At 40.9% G+C, this 20,782-nt stretch overlaps 1 protein-coding gene across 1 annotated transcript in view; it reads right to left on the bottom strand.

Annotated features, from left to right (window-relative positions):
• Nucleotides 1-20,277, bottom strand: part of LOC123767434 (uncharacterized) — a 57,700-nt gene extending 37,423 nt beyond the window's left edge. The window contains exons 1-2 of the mRNA XM_045757123.2: nucleotides 18,505-20,277; nucleotides 10,254-10,370 (exon numbers count right to left, since the gene is read on the bottom strand). Of these exons, the coding sequence (XP_045613079.1) occupies nucleotides 10,254-10,370; nucleotides 18,505-18,693 (306 nt within the window). The 5' untranslated portion in view covers nucleotides 18,694-20,277. The remainder of the gene's footprint in view (nucleotides 1-10,253; nucleotides 10,371-18,504) is intronic.
• Nucleotides 20,278-20,782: the final 505 nt, after the last annotated feature.

Here is a 20,782-nt window from a genome sequence, read left to right as displayed (position 1 = left end):
TCATCAAGACTGTAACTTGCTTAGTTAAATGAATTGTGGGGTTCAGTACCTGAGCCCATTATGTGCCTCTGTAACCCTTTCCACTACCTGTATGGGTATGGGGTGCATAATAAATGAGCTAAACTAAACTCTCGCACCGCTCAACAACTTGTTGTCTAACTCTCACTTCCCATTGTTAAACTCCCATTACTCGTCCCTCCCTCCTTCCGAGCACATCCCTCTCAATACATGTCACAGAACCTGAATCACGCTATCCTCGTGGTCATCGTGTACACGCACCTCATCCCACCAGCACCTCATCCCACTCTCAACATTCATAACGATTATCCAATTCAATGTGCGGGCATATTTCTCTATTAGACACATATTGTCAGATTTTATTTAAATCCAAAAACCTGGTGTGTTATTATTAAATAACACATATATTACGAACTCACACAAAATCAAACATTATGGCTACTCCTCTTACCAGTCGCCTGATGAAGCACATAAAGGAGGTGCAATACTCCTACGTTCTTCATACAAACACGAACTTTTACACACTCCTTGGCTTCACAAACATTTCCTTGCCATCAAAGTCCAAATCCAAATAAGCCTGATCATCCTCTGCATGACCTACATACGTCCTAACACTGGCGTTCCCATGCAAGACATCTTCACTCTCTTCAACCACACTCACTTGCCTGTCTTTCTGCTTACTGGCCTCAATGCACAGCAGCCTACATTACACCACAATACCTCAAATCACCATGGACAACAGTTTCATCAACTTTACCTTCAAAAACATCTGTTCTTCCTTGGCCCTGACTTCCCCACTTCTTCATGCATGCAGGCTCTAACAGACCTGATCTCATATTCACCAATAGACAAGAAAACAACCTCCAACACTATGTTGCACCAGACTCCATTACGGGCTCTGATCATATTCCATTAATTCTCAGTCTCCAATAATCCCATTCTCATCCCCAGCACTCCTAATTTCTCATACCAGAGGGCAAACTGGGACCTGTTCAAACAACACATTGATGACATTGATCTCTCGTATGAATACAATGACAAACATCACACTGACATTGATACACAAGCACGCAACATACATGACACCATCAAGCATACAGCAAACATCTCTATTCCTAAAACATCACACAAACCTCATTTCAATTTCACCCCTTCCATTCCCACTAAACGCCTCATAGCTTGCTATCACTCTCAATTCTTACACAACATACATCGCTACGGACAAGTACTCTGGGATCTCATAACACTAAAAGTTACATCCTCAACACCCTAGAGTAAGACCACACAAAACACTGGAAACACCTCATTGAATAAGCACAACAACACAGACAACTGACACCTCAGGAATTTTGGAAACAAATCAAACGCTTACAAGGATCATCTCACACGCCATTTAAATACCTTCTGTAGAACAACAATAAAATCACTGAATCTCTTGAAGCACGTAACTTTTTAAGCATCATTGGGAACTCATTTGTCATTCACATCCTCCTGAACCAACTGCTCTTCCCAACATCGAAGTAGTTGAAGACTGGGTACACCAAAACAGACATGAAACCACACCTGACGACCTCATCCACCTTGACAACCTGAACTCACGCACTTAACTACAGACTTCTCTGACCCCAGCTGATGTCAAGACAGCTCTCATGGGCACTCGTCGCAGAGCCCCTGATGCGTCTGGCATGGGACATACCCTCCTTCAACAACTCCCTGTCTCTATCATCGTTGCTATTATTAACTTATTCAACCCCTCTCTGGCCTCTGGTTATTTTCCTCTCCTCTTCAAATTTGCCACTGTTGCTCTCATTCCAAAACCTGGGAGATCTCACACTGACACAATAAACTACAGACTCGCCAGCCTTTTAGAGACGCTTGACAAAGTCTTTGAAAGGCTGGCCAACATGAGACTCAGGAAGCACCTTGAAGACATTGACTTACTAACAAATAGTTAGGATTCCAGTCTCACCGGTCCACACATGACGCCTTAAACATCACGACCAATTACATCAACACCAAAGACTCAAGGCTGCACTCATCACTAAGGACGTTGAGAAGGCCTTTGACACTGGCATGACGGCCTAAAATTCAAATTATGCAATAACATTAATCTTCCCCTTATCACCACCAAACTTCTTTCTAACTATTTAGACAATAGGACAATGAGGATCAAGTTCCTCCGACAACACTCTGACTACTTCAACTATCACGCCGGTGTTCCCCAAGACTCTGTTCTTGCCCCGACACTACATCCTATACATCAACGACATTCCTGATCCTATTCATCACACTTTATTAACCACCTGCTACGTTGATGATGTGTCTCACCTCGTCACCAGCAACACCATTGACACACTATCACAAAGAGCACAAGTAGAACTCGATACTGTCACAGAATGGGAGTATGACTGGAGCATTAAAACTAACTCCAACAAATAAAAAATCACCAACTTCTGAAAAAGAACTACTGGCCTTATTCCTGTTCAACTATCCATTCTCTCCTAACCCCTATTAACATCTCTGTATATCCTTCCACTACAGTTCTTGGCCTCACACTTGACCGACAACAACTCTTTCACACACACATTGCACAGAAACATGCAATAGCTCTCCAGGCCATAAACAAATTGTACAGACTTAAACTTGCAAACCCTGATACTAAAATGCACCTCTATAAAGCACTCATTAGACCTCTCCTAACATATGCTCCAATAGGTCTTGCCTTAGCCACACCCACTAATAAACTAAAACCTCAGAGAATACAGAAGAGAGCACTTAGATGGGTACTCAACACTCGATGGGAAGACTTCAGTACCAGGGAAAGTCTTTATGACAGTACCAACATTCGTTACTGTTATGACAGTCGTTAATGTCTACTGGAAAACTTTATTAGACAAACAACTTAACACATTGCTCTCTTATCACGAACAACACATTGACATTCTTTTACACAACCACGGAACATCCACGATCTCTTCTCTACCATCCGTGACCCTCCTCCTAACTCTGTATTTCGTTAAACTTTAGTTTTCAACACCTAGCATCCACCAACTACAATTATCCAGCTCTCAACACCCAGCACAAACCATCCGTAAACGTCCAGCCCTGACGCTTTTGAGCCAATCACTGCGATAATGTGAGTCTTGTGATGTCCCTGTTGTTGGTACTGAAACACCCGACTGCGTACTTGCCTCAAATGCCGCAATCAACTCCACGCAGCAGGGTTTAGCCCTGGTACTTTTCCTCCTCCTTAATCTACTTCCTAACCACCTCTTATTCTTCTTCTGTCCCCACTTCCAGCTCGCCCTCGGGGGTGTCTTATCCTGTATCTCGTCTTAGTCTATGTGATAATTTTAAAGTTTTACTTTGTTTGATGACTTAATGTAAGTTAGACTGAGTGTTTTGTGTTGTAACTTGTGTTGCTTTATATCTCTTATCTTTTAATGTGTATTCTTGTTCAGTATACAGTTCAGTTTTGCTGGAAATTTTAAGGGGGCATAATGCAAAAATATGCAATAAATGAAAACTGGTTCGATTTCAATCAAATTTTTTTAACTAGTTGTAGATGAAAGGTGTTTCAACTGGTCCAAGTATCAGCGTCGTAGCATAAATAGGAAGGGAGAAAAAAATATTTATTAATGTGTCAAAAATTTTCAAAAAATTTAAAAAATTTACACCAAACACAAGTGTCAACTGAAATCATGTCTATGACTCTTAAGCTATCACAGTAGCATATAATAAAGTATTTTAATAATTAGTTTTATCCCCCAAAAATTTAGTTACAAAAAATTTAATTTTTTCTAATTTTTTCTCATATTTTTTTATCGGCCGATTTACATGAAAACTATACACCTTACTGAACGTATTCCTATCTGTAAGGGTGCCAATTTTGAAGGGAATTAGACGATGTCAACCTCAGCCCACTCAGGTTGGCTGAGGTTGAAATCAGATTCTCAGATTGACAAAGATTCTCAAATGGCAAAATCTTTGACTTCATTTATTGACAATTAACATAAATGTAACTCTACTCTTTCATTTTTATTCAATTTACATGGAACTTACACCTTATATGTAGAGTTCATGTCTCTACAAACAATGTTAGACTTTTTTTCCCCTAAGTTTATTTATTAATTTTATAAATAGTTATAAACATGATATATTTGCATAAATTTTGGGGGAACTTTGACTATTTGTATTAATAAAACGAAACATATTTTGGATAATTCTGCTAAGTAAAACCCTTTATTATATGCTAATGTGATAGATGAGTGGCATAGAAATTATTTAATTTGAAACTTGTGGTTGTAGAGTTTAATTAAAGATGAGTAAAATTCGTTGAAAAAAAACTCCCTTTCTATTTACTGAAACAGTTGCAGCCCTTTTCATATACAACTTGTGTTTAACTGCTACATACTCCAGGATTGTTGACCAGACCACACACAAGAGGGTGAAGGGACGACGACGTTTCGGTCCGTTATCTTGAGATGGTTTCGGGGCTTTAGTGTCCCCGCTGCCCGGTCCTCGACCAGGCCTCCACCCCCAGGAAACAGCCCGTGACAGCTGACTAACACCCAGGTACCTATTTTACTGCTAGGTAACAGGGGCATAGGGTGAAAGAAACTCTGCCCATTGTTTCTCGCCGGCGCCCGGGACCACAGGATCACAAGTCTAGTGTGCTGTCCGCTCGGCCGACCGGCTCCCAAGACTTGGGTTAGAAGACGCAGAAATGCTTTTTTTCTTTCTTATTTTTCCTTCCCTTTCATTATCTGCCGCACACGTAGTAGTCATCCTTCAGTCTCGGGAGACTATGGAGTTGCGCCCTGGTTGTCAGTCCTGGTGCAGCGTCTGGTGTGACTGATGAGGCCAATCCGAGAGTTGCAGTCCATCCCACACCGAGCACAAACGAAGTCCGATTCTGCTCTGTCTTCCTGGCTACCGGCTTTCCTTCTCTGTCTCTTTGCTTCCGATTCCTTGGCAAGTGACTCCTCGAACTTGGAGAAACCTCTTTGAACAGACTGTTCAAAGGGCCCTTTCCCTCTGAAGGGTAAGGGCCCACTGGGAAGCGTGTCAAGGAAAACCCAGCACAAGACGCCGCCAGAGTAGCCGGCGCCGGCCCTGTCAACGAGAGGAGCAGTAGTGTCTTCGCCTGCTGCTTTCTCTCTATGGTGTGGGTGCCGGAAGCCACTGAGCGACCGGGGACAAGGAAGAAAGATGTCGGGGACGGGTGTCGCGAGCCCCAAGAGATGACTCTAATGCAGTATTCGGCGCTAGGACTGTGATCTGCGCCGGTCGCACTGGTCGGACGAGCATGACGGCGTCTGACATGTCATAATCTAACAGTGGGTGTTGATCTCGCCGCCGCTTATCCGCTTTCTCCTTTCCCACGGCTATTGGGTGCGGCTCCCAAGATCCGTCCTGGATCATTCTCAAGTCGATTGTGTTGAGGGAGTTGATGCAGGCAATAAATATGCAAGAAAGAGGTGAGGAGCAAGGCAAAAGGTACGAACGGTAAGGTGTTGTAGAGGGGATAGTAGTAGGAATAAGAACTGCAGAAGGCCCATTGGCCCATACGAGGCAGTTCCTATTATAACCATCGAATGAGAAGGGGATAGTAATATAAATAAGAAGAGGATAGCAAGGGAACGTAAGAGAAAACAATGAACAGAAAAAAGAGAGAAGAGAGAAAGAAAGATAAATGGAAGGGGTAGGCTTATTTTCGGTCACGTTTGTTAGAAAAATTAGAGCATTTGAGTATATACTGTGAAAGGGAAGAGTCAACAGCAACAAAGCCAGGACTCAAGTCCATGTTGGGTACATTGTGTATTAGAGCCGATTCAACAAGACGGCGTCTGTGTAGAGTAGAGGCAGGAAAGATTATTTTGGAGGAAAACCAATCAATGGGATGATTAGAATCCCTCACATGACAGAAGAGAGCATTGTTAGTGTCTGCAGACTTAACTCTTGTGTTCTTTAAGTCTGTCATTCAGTGTGCGGCCAGTTTCGCCAAAGTATTGGAGAGGACAAGACGAACAGGAAATAGAGTAGACACGTGCGGCATTAGAAGCAGGAGGAGCAGTGTCAACTAGATTGCTACGAAGTGTGTTAGTTTGTCGAAAGGCGAGCTTTATGCCAAGAGGACGAAAGGTATTAGTAAAAGTTTTAAGTTCAGATATGAAGGGAAGGCATAGTACAGTGCTACTAGTGTTGGAAGCAGGTTTAGGATGAAAGAAATTTCGTTTAGCTTGAGAGTAGGCACAGTTGATGGAATGCAAAGGATAACCAAGGCGAGAGAATGATTTGTAGATAAAGGCAATTTCAGAATCAAGAAACTGAGGGTCGCTGATGCGTAGAGTGCGGAGGAAGAGAGAGACGAGGACACTTTTCTTAACAAAAGGAGGATGGTAGGAAAAGAAGTGAATGTACATGCCACAATGCATGGGTTTACGGTAGACAGAGAAAGAGAACCCAGACACAGAGCTGTGAACGTGAACGTCAAGAAAAGGAAGGAGAGAATTAGTGTCCCATTCAACTTTGAAATGGATGGCAGGAGCCAGATTGTTAAGAGAGGCGAGGAAAGGCTGGAAAAAGACTAAGATCATTAGGCCATAAAGCAAAAATGTCATCAACATAGCGAAGCCAGAGAGAGGGACGAGTATCAATAGAAGGAAGAAGAACAGTTTCGAAGTATTCCATGTAGAAATTAGCAAGAACAGGGGAGAGAGGGGAACCCATAGCGACACCGAAAGTTTGAGTGTAATATTTACCGTTGGAAGAGAAAGAGTTAGAGTCAACACTGTGGGAACCGACCTGTGAGATATATATTTATTTGATTTATATGAATTTATATAAAATTTATATTTATGTTAATTTATATACTTCGATAACAATTTGTATGATGTTTAGCGGACTGTATTTCTGCAAATTCTCACAAATCAATCCTTACACATTACGGGGGGGGGGGTTATATTAAATTTATATATATGCAGCCAATCAAACTACAGGATTAAACTACATATATTAGTAAATAAAGTTGGAGGTGCCTTATCATATTGTATTATAGGCTTAGTCCACCAGGTATAACTAGGATGTAGACACCAAATTATCCTCGTGAGAGGCTAGCTTCCATCACACAAGTAACTGATGTACCAAGATTAATTCTTGCTTCCTCTTCTTGTTCCTGTCAAAGGGCACTAGCTGTAAAGCCGGAATCCTAATATATGACAGCTATATCAGATGAAACATTTATATATTATTAGATAAGGACCAAGGCTTAATTACCTGTATTTAGTGGCTCGTTCGCATCCTAACCGGAATTAATCATATCTACCTAACATTACTGGCCAATAATGACTTAGATAAGATTTCGGAAAGAATCTTCCCTTGTGGTTGTTGACAGCGTATTGATAATGGTAGAACACTTAAGTTAATCTCCACAACACTTCGTCCAAGTGAAATTATAGGAGCGGAATTTGCTCCAGCCACTATGGTCTTAACAATGGCTGACCTCACCACCACTGACGCTCCTGGCTCACTTTGTCCAGATGTCAATAAGTGATAGAAGGGTCACATTTACTGTATTTTGATACTGATAATTAAGTTAATTCAAATGAGATGTTTTTATGATGTTAAAAGTCCAAAGACTAATGTATTTAAGAATAATTCCCAACAGAATAGTTTTTGAATTTATAGTACTATGTGGCAATGATATCCTGTTTTCTATTGACGGAAAATTCCACTACAAGCTACATTTACTATGGGTTAACTTGTGTATAGAACAGCAGCAATATTATCTGCCTATTATATTAAATATTAGTAAATGGTGTCGGGTTTGCCGACAAACACAAAGTTTAATGAGTTTGAGGAAAACGTCAGTGGGAAGCGGAGAGGAAGAAGACCCTCTGACGCCTTCTGTCTAAGGAAAGAGAGAACATCATCGAGCGGAACATTAATGAACAGAGAGTCGACATCAAGACTAAGCATCTAACAGGAGGGCTGCAGGCACAGTCTTTCTATTAAGTCCTGAGAGTGAGAGAGTGAAGGTGGGCAGGGGAAAAAGTGCCAAGGTAAGGTGTCAGGGTTTTAGCGAGCCAGGAGGCAAGAGGATAGCTGACAGAGCCCCGTGAAGAAATGATAGGACGAAGAGGAACACCAGGTTTATGAGTCTTAGGAAGACCATATAAATAAGGAAGGGAAGGGCAGATGACACGGAAACGTTTAATGAGATCAAAGTCAGGAAAACAAAGACTAAAGAGCTGTCTTAGTTTGCGGTTAAAGGAAGTTTTGAGGTGATCCAAAGGGTTAGAAGTCAGAGGAGCATAAGTGCGAGAGCCAGAGAGCAAGACATCGGCTTCTCGGAGGTAGTCCTCACGGTCAAGGACAACCACCGAATTGCCTTTGTCGGAAGGAAGGATAAGAAGAGTTGTTAGATTTCAGGGAGGCAAGGACAAGCTGGAAGCGACGAGGAAGGTGGTGATTTTTAGAAAACAAGCTGTCAAGAACGGGGATAAGGGCCCCTATAAAGGCAGGCAGGTCCGAAAGAGTACTAGAGTTAGAATTAACAAACCTGTCAAAGGCACTAATGAGATCAATGCCACAGCGTGGGCCAGGGGAAGTAGCAAAAGAAAGACCAAGACCAAGAAGTTCTTGCTGGTGCTTAGAAAGAGGGGAAGATGAAAGGTTGGTAACAGAGAGAGAGAGAGAGAGAGAGAGTATTTAGCCCAAGGACTGTTGGAGATCAGGCGTTGAGGTTTGTTGTGTAGTGTGGAGGAGTGGTGGGAAGAGGAGACGTGAGCAGTGTCACACGCAATGGGAATTATGATATTGCATAGATCACTGGGAAGAGAAGAGGACAGAAAGCGTTGATGTTGACGAACAGCAAGAAAAGCCTCGTCAACTTGCAAGGAGGTGGCATGAATAAGTTCTTGAAGAAGAAGGCGGGCATGTTCAGAGAAAGGAGAACCCGAGGTGTTGAACTGGAGAAAGTGAGATAAAGAAAGAGGGAGAACTTGCTCAGCAAGAATCTTTAAGAAACCTGAGCTAGTTCCCATACTCTAGGATTGGTCTGACATAAGTGGTCTACAAGATCCAGAACGATTCCTTACACAAGTTTCTAAAGGCCGAGTGTGTCGTGTGTGGTAGTGTGGATGAGTCTCTGAACATGTAAGCTCGCCCTCACTACATATATACGGAGAAGTTTTCTGATTTAGATGGTAGTTTTGATTTGTATATCATACAGCACCTTTCTGATTATCTTAAGGGCTATCACCGTGATTAAATAGCGTATACGTGTGTAATGTGGTCCCCTTAGAGTCCCCGAACATCGGTACACGTTCACAGCTTGGTTATAAACACTGCAGTATGGAGCACTACGAGGCCAGTCATTGACCACACCCTCGTGCGAGTGACCAGTTCTGATATATGATTAATAATTTCATCATTAGATGATTATTTTGAGATAAAGTTAGTATCTAAGCTTAATATAAGGGTGATTTAAGGATGATTTTTTATGTGGAAAATATAGAAAATTTCAGAAAAATTGGAAAGATGTGGAAAATTCAATTATATGTTTTAGTATGGTGGAATTTTTCACATCTGCTGACTCCTGTTAGCAGGCTGAGAGCTTTTTCCCATCCCAATAGCTCATGGTAAGCCTTATACCCTGTTGTATACGACCTGTCAATCGTTTATCAACCAGGTACTCAATCACTGCTCGATATACAGAGGCGTGCAGTTAAGGATTGGCACATAGTGAATCCTCAATGGCCAGAATACGAACCCATGCCAAAACGTTCGCCAAGGGCGAGTTGGTTACCACTGCGCCACCAATAGACTCGTTACATTGTGAAACTTAGTGTCATTAACTATGTTGTAATCTGAAACAACTCTGAACCTACTGTAAGACACTGTAGCTTAAATTAATAGTCACATATTATTTACCTATACTGTACATCGTAGGCAAGATAGATATACCATTATTTTGATACCTTACCCATTAAACAATTTCAAGGTGAAACGAAGTTATAATTGTTTTAATGAGTTAATATAGGCACAAGCTATTGGTTGAGACCATTGAGGAACACTTCTCGGTGCATAGTACAGAAATTACACCTTTCTCACTACTACTAATTAAGAGAAAAGCCGACCTTTTACAATATTTAAATATAATATAACTTTTGTATTGCATATGAAAAGCGGTAGGCAGAGTACGCAGTGGAGGAGGTCACCAGGTGTCTCACCTTCTGCAGGAGGGAGTAGGTGGCGAGGCCGGAGGTCACCAGGTGTCTCAGCTCCCTCACCGTGGTGCTGGGGTTCAGTCGCTGCTGGGAGGTCATCTCGTCTGTGTAGAGCATCACCTGCAACACATCGATACCGTCTTACAACATTGTATCACAACGACCTCAAGGATACATACCCAGAAAGGTGTCCCCAACACCTATGTGTATACATAAATTAAGAGTATACATTGGTTCGGAGCTATGTTCAAGGCAAAAGTATATTTACTGGATGGTTTATAAGCTCATGTCGTAGTCTTAATAATCTTCCAGAGGCTGATAGGCTTTGAGACCAACACCAACCAAACCAACCTTTGTACACTCTCACATTTGTACACTCTGTGGTGTGTCTTTAGGAAGAGTGAGCCTCAGGAGTATGCAACATATGGCCGTCCTCTAGCACCATAGCACTCTAGCACTCCTCACTTCGGGTCTTAATCCCGTTCCCTCGGTGTCCACCTAGGGGAAGCACCTTAGTCACCCACGGGGTTGAGTTTCCTGAAACCTGTCTTGCCCCCCGTGATAAGATAAGTCGACCGCTCCCGTGTATTAATCAAAAGTGCCAAAGATTAGGCTTCACTCCATCGACTTGACCTCCACAAAAGTAACGATTTCAAGGGCGCCAATCTGACCTGTATTCACCTGAGGCCTGATAATTTATTCTTAGTGATATATAATCGTCCAGTCCGATACTTATTCAATATTGTTGGTGCTCAGTAAACCTCAGACAAACAATAAGAACAATGAAGGACGGGAAGTAAACACCATATTAAAATTATTCACCGGTTACTAAAATTAAAGCTACAGAGTATCTAGAGATTTAGAGCTACAGAGTTTTCAGGCTGTAACTCTCTTATTTTACAGATGGCAACACTTCGCGAAAGTATGAAATGATATGGCAACACTCAAAGTCTCTGCAGATTATAAATCGTGAGGCTATCTTTTTCTCTCTTAACCGGTTATTTCTAAAACATTAGGCCTCTTGAAACTTCCCTTAGTTAATATAAGTACACTTTGACTCCACATGAATAATGAATAGATAACTAGAGTCTTAAATAAACAACGTATAATTTCACTATATGTCCGGCCTTTCTCCTCACATTATTTCTCGCCTCATACACTTAACATTTAATACACATTTCCTAGCAACAAAAAGGGAAGGGGAGGGCAAATTTATCTACCTTAATAATCGCTCCTGGAAGCTGTAATCTCTGCAGAACTTGGTGACAGTGTAGCTTCCTATAGTACTTAACGATGCTGAAGTAGATCTCCTCGCCGTTAGTTCCTCCATGAGATTTGCCACGGTTGGTCTCCTCAGAGGGTAGACTGCTCCCTACCACCGAGTTCCTCTCTTGGTCAGGTAGGAGGCAGTGAATGTCGCTGTCCTCCCTATGTCCTCACACTGGGTTACTGGTCCATTTCTCTTCTACCGCAGAGACGTGTAGTGCCATTGTTTACTCCCCAAGAGTTGTCTATGCTACACTGGACCAGGATTCTGCCACCCGAGTTACTCTACACAGCTTCTCTCTGCTGGAACGGCCTGCATGTTGCACCCCAGCGTCGCCTCTCGAAACAAATTTGGAGCTCCACCGTCGTTGAGCCTCTAGTGAACCTCTTTCACTGACCAACTCCACTACACTTCCTTAAAAGTCGACCAGAAGCTCCTACTTTTTGTTTCTCGAGAATTCGTCCCTCTGGAGGCTTGGAACTCTCTCCAAAACTAGGGACCATCAAGTGTCGCACCTGCTCGCTCTACTCCTGGTGGCTAGCAAGGAATGATTTCTGCGCCCGCCACAAGGGTGTCTGTCGTCACACCAGAGGCACTTCACGATTAGTCATCCTTGCCAAACCCCTGCCGCTGACCAGTCACGTCCCTTTGCATCCTGGCACCAAAATCCTCTGGAGTATCCTCGGCAGGGAAAACCTACTCCCTCCCAATTTGAACCACCATTTTATGGTGGAGCCATTCTCTCGCCTCCTCCCCATTCAAACTTATAACACAATTGTCTTCACTTTGTGGCATGTTGCCTCCTTTAAAAATGTATAGACTAAAACTAGGCTGCTTCTAGATATGTACAATGGGAGGAGTATGACTCTTACAGATGGGAGAGGAGAATACTAGCTGGATGCTGTAACATACCTTCCCCCCTCTAAATTATGTCAAACTGAATGGCAAGCACCAGAAAGGGCAACCGATGTCATTTCTCTCTCCGTACCCAATGTGCTTCTTCTCCAGTCTGTGGCAGACACCTCACCTTGCGTGGTCGCACCACTGTCTGACATGTCTCCCTTCTTAGCCTAACTGGGTTGAATTTCCTGACCACCCAGGTTGTTACCCAGTATGATCTGTATGTGCTTAAGCGGTAACCTAGGGCGACAGACACCCACGATCGCCTTTTTTACTCCATAATCTGCGATGAGCTGCACCTCGTGGAGGGGTAACCTCAATTCCGTCCTTAAGCTGTGTATCCTCACTGCTCCCACAGGTCGCCCATCAAAATCCTTGGGTAGAATTTCCTCGGTCACTAAACTCGCGTCAGCCCGCGTATCACGGAGCATCGTAACGTCGACAGAGTCCATCTCCCCAAACTACTTCAATGTCCCGCCCCTCCCCCCCCCCCCAAAAAAAAACAAAGGGCTGGTGCCCCCAGCTTCAATTCCCAGCCTCTCTCGTTCAGACCGTCCACATAAAGGGTATGGGAAACCACCCTCTCCTCTTTCACGATCAGGCCCACCGTCTTCCTGGGTTGGTCACACTCTCCGGAATAATGCCCTTTCACTCCACAGTTAAGACCTAGTCCCACTATGGGGAGGACTTTCCCCAGCCACCTGGACTATAGTAGTGGCATTGGCGCCTTAGGCACGAATTTTGTTTTTTGGGGCAAATTCATCACAATGCTTTTAAAGAAATCTTATAGGGAAAATTCAGGGTTAATTCTTCTCTGTGTTCCTAAAGAAATCTTATGGGGGAAATTCAGGGTCAATTCGTCTCTGTGCTCTTAAAGAAATCATATGGACCGTTTTGGAATAAAAATTTTCAGAGAATAATTTTATTAGGAGTTTGTTAAAGAATTGTTATAGGAGAAATAAGCACTCTATACCCATTCAAGAGTAAAGTTCACAGAGTTCCCATGTTCAGACAATTAGGAGTTTCTTAAGTAAATCACAGTATCAGAAGTTAGTTCTTGGACCTGGCTCTATTTATTTCAGATATTTAGTTACGGTGCGAACTTAAAGAGTTCTTATGGGAGAAATTCAGTCCCAATTCCTCGCTGTGATCTTAAAGTGTTCTCATCGATAAAAATAATCTCTACGGACTTGAGCAGATATATTTAAAAAGTTCATCAGAAGTTAGTTCTTGGACCCGGCTCTATACATTTATAAGTTACCGAGCTCCGGTTCTTGTCCCTGCCTTAGTAGCCTCTCGTATCTTCGTTAATAACCAATCAATTCCCCTGAGATTTAAACTTGGTATTTCCTAACGTAGTAAAATAGATCAAAGCAATTACCGAGCTCCAACTCCTGTCCTCCACCTTAGTTCAACGTTCATCAATATCTGCTTAGTTATTCCAGAACACTGGCACCCGCCTCTCACCTTATCAAAGTAAACATAATCTCTCCTTCAATACCCTTGTTTACTTATCTGTGTAAATAATCAATCACCAGGTAATAATCACATGGTCATAACTCACCTTATCTCCCCCCTTCCTCCCTATCCATGCCCCCCACGCACGTCTGCTTACCTATCTCCCTCTTACCCTCAGCTCCTGCATCACCTCACCCCCTTTATCTTCTCCCTCCCTTATCCCCCTTCCCTAAATCCACCCAAACCTCCCTCCCTCCCTCCCTCCCACTCCAACATTTAAAAATACAGCTATTATCCAATAATCTTACTGTATTTGTGTATTCTATCCATGTTCACAGCATATTCTCTGTACAAAGTTTATACTCATTATTCATGTTCTCTGCAAGTTCAAATCATATTTTTTGCCTGTTTCTCCATGTTCTTCATATTTTTTGCCTGTTTCTCCATGTTCTTCATACTTTCTTTCATGATCTCTACAAATTCCCGTCATGTTATTTGTGTTGTTTGTCATGTTCTCATAATGTTCTTAGCATGTTCTTCACAAGTTCGTTGGTCATTCTTCTTATACTCTATATATATTCTCTTTATGTTAATTCCATTCATATTCCTCGCATGTTCACTGCATTCATCGCATTCTCTTACATGTTCTTTAAAATCAAATGTACAATTGTTTCTTCTGTTTAGTAACTAGTTCTTTGTCAAATATTCTCAACAGCATTACAGTTCCCAAACAAATTTAGTTACAAATTATTTAGTTATTTACATATTATTTATTACAAAGTATTTAGTCATTCAGTCACTGAGTTTATTTAAAAAAACAATGTCAATGTAATTCTTTTTATCAAATTATTTCTTACCAGCACTGTTCTTAAATAAATCTGTACTTTATACAGTAACAAATTTACTAATACACTCTTTTCTTAACGTTTCTTAACTAAAATCATTCGTCAATCAACTGAAAATAGTCAAGTGTAACTTCTTTAAATCATTTCTTAAATAAAATGTATTGTTGTTTCGTTCTAAAATAAATTAGCCAAAGGATTTTTTCCATCGTCGTTCATAACTAAATAACATTTCTCTCAACTGAAATAGTCACGTTCATTATCTTTTCATATTTTCTTAACTAAAATAACACTTAGCTGAAATTAGTTTACGGTAACATTTTTTCATAATTTCTTAACTATCATTATGCTACTTTCGGTGCAAAAATAGTCAAAGGGATCTTTCAACACTATTCGTTACTACCACTATATTTCGTGGAGTAAGAAAAATAGTCAAGTGTAACTTCTTTAAATCATTTCTTAACTAAAATAACTCTCCAGAACATTTTTGCACATCAAATGATACTCTCATGTCATCTTTATTCTCCAATGACATGCTCAAAGACATCAAAATACTACTCATGCCATCAAAAGACATTCTCAGAGACATCAAAACTTATTCTCAGAGTCATCAGAGGTAATCTCTAACTCACTTCGTACATCAAAAAACTTTATAAGACATCTTTGTGCATCAAAGAAACTTTCTAAGACATCTTTGTGCATTAAAGAAACATTCTAAGACAGCTTCATGCATTCAAGAATCTCTCCAAGACATCTTCACACACATTAAAAGTCATGTTCAGCATCATCAAAATCACTCTTCATGCATTAAGATATTCCCTCTGTGTTGTATTTACTTAAGAAGGACACTCTCTAATCATCTTCATTCATTAATTAATCCCTCAAATTCATTCATTAATTAATCTCTCAAAGACATCTTTACTCAGCAATAATACATTCCAAGATCATTTATTTAACATTTTTACTTAAGAAGGATTCTCACTCTCTAAACATCTTCATTCATTTAAAGAATCTCTCCAAGACAACGATAATACATTCTGATATAATTTAATTAACATTTGCACTCTTTAACATGACTTTATATAAAGATTTACTCTCTAGAACTTCTTTGTACATCAAATAATACTCTCACTGTAACAAACATGGTTTTTCATTCAATGAATAGTCAATTATATATTTTTTCGTATTTTAAACTTATCATTACTTTTTATGTAGTAATAAAACTTACTAAAGACATGTCATTATGTAGTTACAAATAACTTTAAGTACTATGTCAAACTAAACGTGTACAACATTTTGTACTAATCTTACGCATCATGTAATAATGAGTAAAAACTTTCTATCAATTTAATCCAAAGGTCCAGCATGTTATCAGCATTTTACTGTGTTTCACGTCTCTGATAATAATAAGTCTCACAAAAACATGACTTTGTATGTAACTAGTTCACCTGTTCTTAACCAACTTGCATTTCTGTTTATTAATTTCTCTGTTAAAAAATGTATTCTCTCTTCCACTTTATCCTAACCTAATTTTTCCTGTACTAGCCTATCCTAACATACCTTCTCTTCCCTTACCTAACCTGACTTACCTGATGCAACTTACCCATCCTGACCTGACCAACTTACATAACTTACCAACTTAACTTACATAACTCTTATCATTAATTACTTATTAATTAATCACTTATCTACCCTCATGTACCTAACCTACCCTTAACAAACATAACTTACCTACTCTGACATAACGTATATATAACTTACCAAACTTAACTTTCTTAACATAACTTATTTAAAGCATCATCTTATTCTCTCTGAAACTTCTTCTCTTCATTTATTTACCCAGACAACACTCTTTTACACTTACAGTTACAAACCTGAACTTAAATATTGCATGCTCAAATTTATGTAAATCCATACATAAAATACCAATGACACATACACTTTTTACATAAATTGCATAAATACTTACACAAAATATATATGTAGCATACTCATTTACAAATACAATTACAATTACACTTGCAAACTTATAATTACATTTACAAACTTATACGTCTTAAACAAATACTTAGTTCACTCACACAAACAAAACACAGACTGGAACATACACACAATCTCTCAGTTCATTAACTTACTCAGTAAAGTTATTGCCGAGATTTAACTGGTGGATAGTCAGTTAAACTTTCGCAAGTTCTCTTGTATATACAAACTCTTTCAAACTTATGCAACTTATATAAACTTAATCAAACATACAAAAAAATGATGTACTAACACAGATCATATGTACTCTTAGACAAACTATCACAACTCTTACAAAACACTTAGACATTTTTGAGAAACTCTTGTACATATATAAATTTCAGAACATTGCACAAAATACATATCCAGTTAATTTATCTATCTTATGTTAGCCCTGTTCTTATTTCCATTTCCCTTTGTTTGTTCTGCTTCCAATCTCTAATATTCTCGGAAAAGTATTGTTTATGCAACCTTTCCTTATATAACTCAATAACCTTAACCTAACCCACCCAACCCTAACCTAACCCACCAACCAACTCTTAATCTTCCTTTTCTCCTCTTAGTCTAATGTCCCCTTGTACATATCCTTCCCTCCCTCTTTCTTCCTTCCTCTCTTTCCCTCCCTCCTTCTCTCTCCCTGCCTCTCTCTCCCTTCCTCTCTCCCTCCCTGTCTCCCTCCCTCTTTCACTACCTCTCTCTTTCCCTTCCTCCCTCCCTCTTTATCTCCATCCACTTGGGCTGGACGGTAGAGCAACAGTCTCGCTTCATGCAAGTCGGCGTTCAATCCCCGACCCTCCACATGGTTTGATCCCATTCCTTCCCTCTCCCAGTCCCATCCCAAATCCTTATCATGACACCTTCCAAGTGCTATATAGTCGTAATGGCTTGGCGCTTTTCCCCTGATAATTCCATTCTCTCTCTCTCTCTCTCTCTCTCTCTCTCTCTCTCTCTCTCTCTCTCTCTCTCTCTCTCTCTCTCTCTCTCTCTCCTTCCCTTTCCCTCCCTCCCTCTCTCCCCTTGCCCTTGCATTTTTATGTATCTTTATCTTTCTTTGTCTGAGGTCTTAATGGATCTGTTTCTTTACTACTTTACTTACATTATTACTAAGATAAAGAATGAATTTATATAAGAAGCGAAGTAAAAGAGGGAGGGAAGGATATGTACAAGGGGAGATTAGATTAAGAGAAGAAAAGGAAGGTTAAGAGGGAAGGTAGACCTAAATCAAATATTTAAACACAACATGCAATAAACTATATCTGAAAGTTTAGGTTAATGATGAGATATTCCACAAGGACCCCCCACTGACCACCAACCCGTCCGTCATGTACAGGGAGGACCCCCCACTGACCACCAACCCGTCCGTCATGTACAGGGAGGACCCCCCACTGACCACCAACCCGTCTGTCATGTACAGGGAGGACCCCCCACTGACCACCAACGCGTCCGTCATGTACAGGGAGGACCCCCCACTGACCACCAACCTGTCCGTCATGTACAGGGAGGACCCCCCACTGACCACCAACGCGTCCGTCATGTACAGGTAGGACCCCCCACTGACCACCAACCTGTCTGTCATGTACAGGGAGGACCCCCCACTGACCACCAACCTGTCTGTCATGTACAGGGAGGACCCCCCACTGACCACCAACCTGTCTGTCATGTACAGGGAGGACCCCCCACTGACCACCAACCCGTCCGTCATGTACAGGGAGGACCCCCCACTGACCACCAACCTGTCTGTCATGTACAGGGAGGACTCCCCACTAACCTGCATATATATGGACGGGAGAATGATGGTAACGTTGAACATCCAGAAGATGAAGGCGACCTTCAAGATGAGGAGCCACTCCCACCACTGGAGCTTGGCCATCCAGTCGAGGATGTGAGAGGGCGTCAAGTACTGAGTGTCGATGCTGATGGGGACCACACTCAGGTGGAGGGCCACGTCCTCCGCCATCTGGAGTACTAGTGCCTCTCATGTGGTCATGTCTACGCACCAACTTGCATTATATATACATATATTTTATATGACAATGATTTTCTGTCGCATCCCAAAACAGGCCCCAAATTTACAAGAAATCTCATCTGTCTTTAACATTTCATATCTTTTTTCAATATGCTCAAATTTCTGTAGTGAATTCTTAATTAAAATATCTTGAACAAAAATTTTTTAATGGGAAATTCATATATATTGTGTTGCCTAGCTCAACTTTTCATATCTATATAAAAGTGAATGACTGTCTGTTTGTTTGAGGTTAGAGGTCACATGGTTGGGGACATCCTCACCATGCTTTGCAGGGTGACCGGTCTTTGTGCGGAGATGGTCATAGGTGGGGTCGGGGCTACCCCCATGTCCACCCATTTGTGAAAAGGGAAATTACATTTATTTCCAGTCTTACTAAATACCAGACTCCATCTTAACTAAGATTCATCCAGAATATTACTTTAATTATTATTAAAGTTGTAGTTTGTCTCATAAAGTTTGTTGATGCACAGTGTGTAATGAGGATGGTCACAGTGATGAAAGGAAAGTGAAGAGTGGATGAGGTGGTGAAGGAGAGGGAAGGTAGGGTAGATGGTTACCGTGATGAGGATGGTTGCGAGTTGGTTACTGTGATGAAGATAGTGTGTTGTGAAGATGTGGACTGTCACCTAAGCAATGCCAGGAACTGCTCTCTGTTGATGTGATATATTAGTATTCCACCATTTGACAGGAAAGCTGTTGAGGACCAAAGGACACTTGCTGTCAACCCGTATTATGTCTGCTGTCAACCCATGTTACGTCTATTGTGAACTCATGGTCTGGCTGCTGTCAGTCTGTGTTATGTCTGCTGCTAACCATTGTTACATCTACCGGCAACCTTTGTTATGTCAGTTGTCAACCCATTACGTCTCCTGTCCACCTGTGCTAACTTCTGTTGTCAACCCATGATACAGCTCAGTAGTGTAAAGTATTACTATGACCATCCCTTATGGTCCGCGGCAGAGGATGGTCGTAGTCGTAACTCTTTCAGTAGACCTCAGCAGGAAACGGTCGTAGTCATACAATTTTCCGGTCCCATTGTAAAGCATGCTTAATGATACCAAATATTTGTTGGTGTCTAGTCAAAGAATTCTTCTTGGTACTAAATATTTGTCAGTGATTAATTCAATATTGCTTCATCCTAAAAAATATTTTTAATCTGCACGTCAAAGACTTCAAATATTTTTGGTCCTAGAAACTGCAACTAGGCTTATTAATTTTACAAATTGATTTATTTATTTTTACTGTTTGATCCTATACTCAGCACATATGTACCAAATCATACATATATCCAAGCCAAACAACTCGTCCATAAGAAGTAACGAAACTGCTGATTGCTATTAGCCCATTCACAATATTTTCTATTTATATCCACCAAACCTGATTCATAGGATATGTCAATATTAAGATTAATACAAGCAAATGATCCCTATCATCCCACCCACAAGAATTAATTAAACTGCAGAAGACACAGTGGCCCATATATGCTTCCTCCTATTAGTTTCAGACAACAAATTCATGCTAACAAACATGATAACAGCTCATACACCTATAGAGCCATTCTGTTCATCATATCCAATATTTATCTTTAATTAAGTATCCCATTATATTTTGCTATACCTTATTGCACATCTATTCTATCCTATCCTAACTTAGATAAATTTAAATAAATTTACCCAGTCCTATCTAAATGTAACTGAATTTATCAAACTGAACCTATTCCACCCAAATTTATCCTAACCTAAATTATCCTAGCCTAACCATACCGAACCTAACATTACCTACCCTAACCTTTTTTTTTGTTGCCGCCGAAGGCGGCTAGTTTATTGTGCACCCCATACTCATCCTGTGAGCGGTAGTTTATTGTGCACCCCATACTCATCCTGTGAGCGGTAGTTTATTGTGCACCCCATACTCATCCTGTGAGCGGTAGTTTATTGTGCACCCCATACTCATCCTGTGAGCGGTAGTTTATTGTGCACCCCATACTCATCCTGTGAGCGGTAGTTTATTGTGCACCCCA

This window comes from Procambarus clarkii, chromosome 74 (genome assembly GCF_040958095.1).
Source record: "Procambarus clarkii isolate CNS0578487 chromosome 74, FALCON_Pclarkii_2.0, whole genome shotgun sequence".
NCBI lineage: Eukaryota > Metazoa > Arthropoda > Malacostraca > Decapoda > Cambaridae > Procambarus > Procambarus clarkii.
This window is presented reverse-complemented; position numbering and strand designations above follow the sequence as displayed.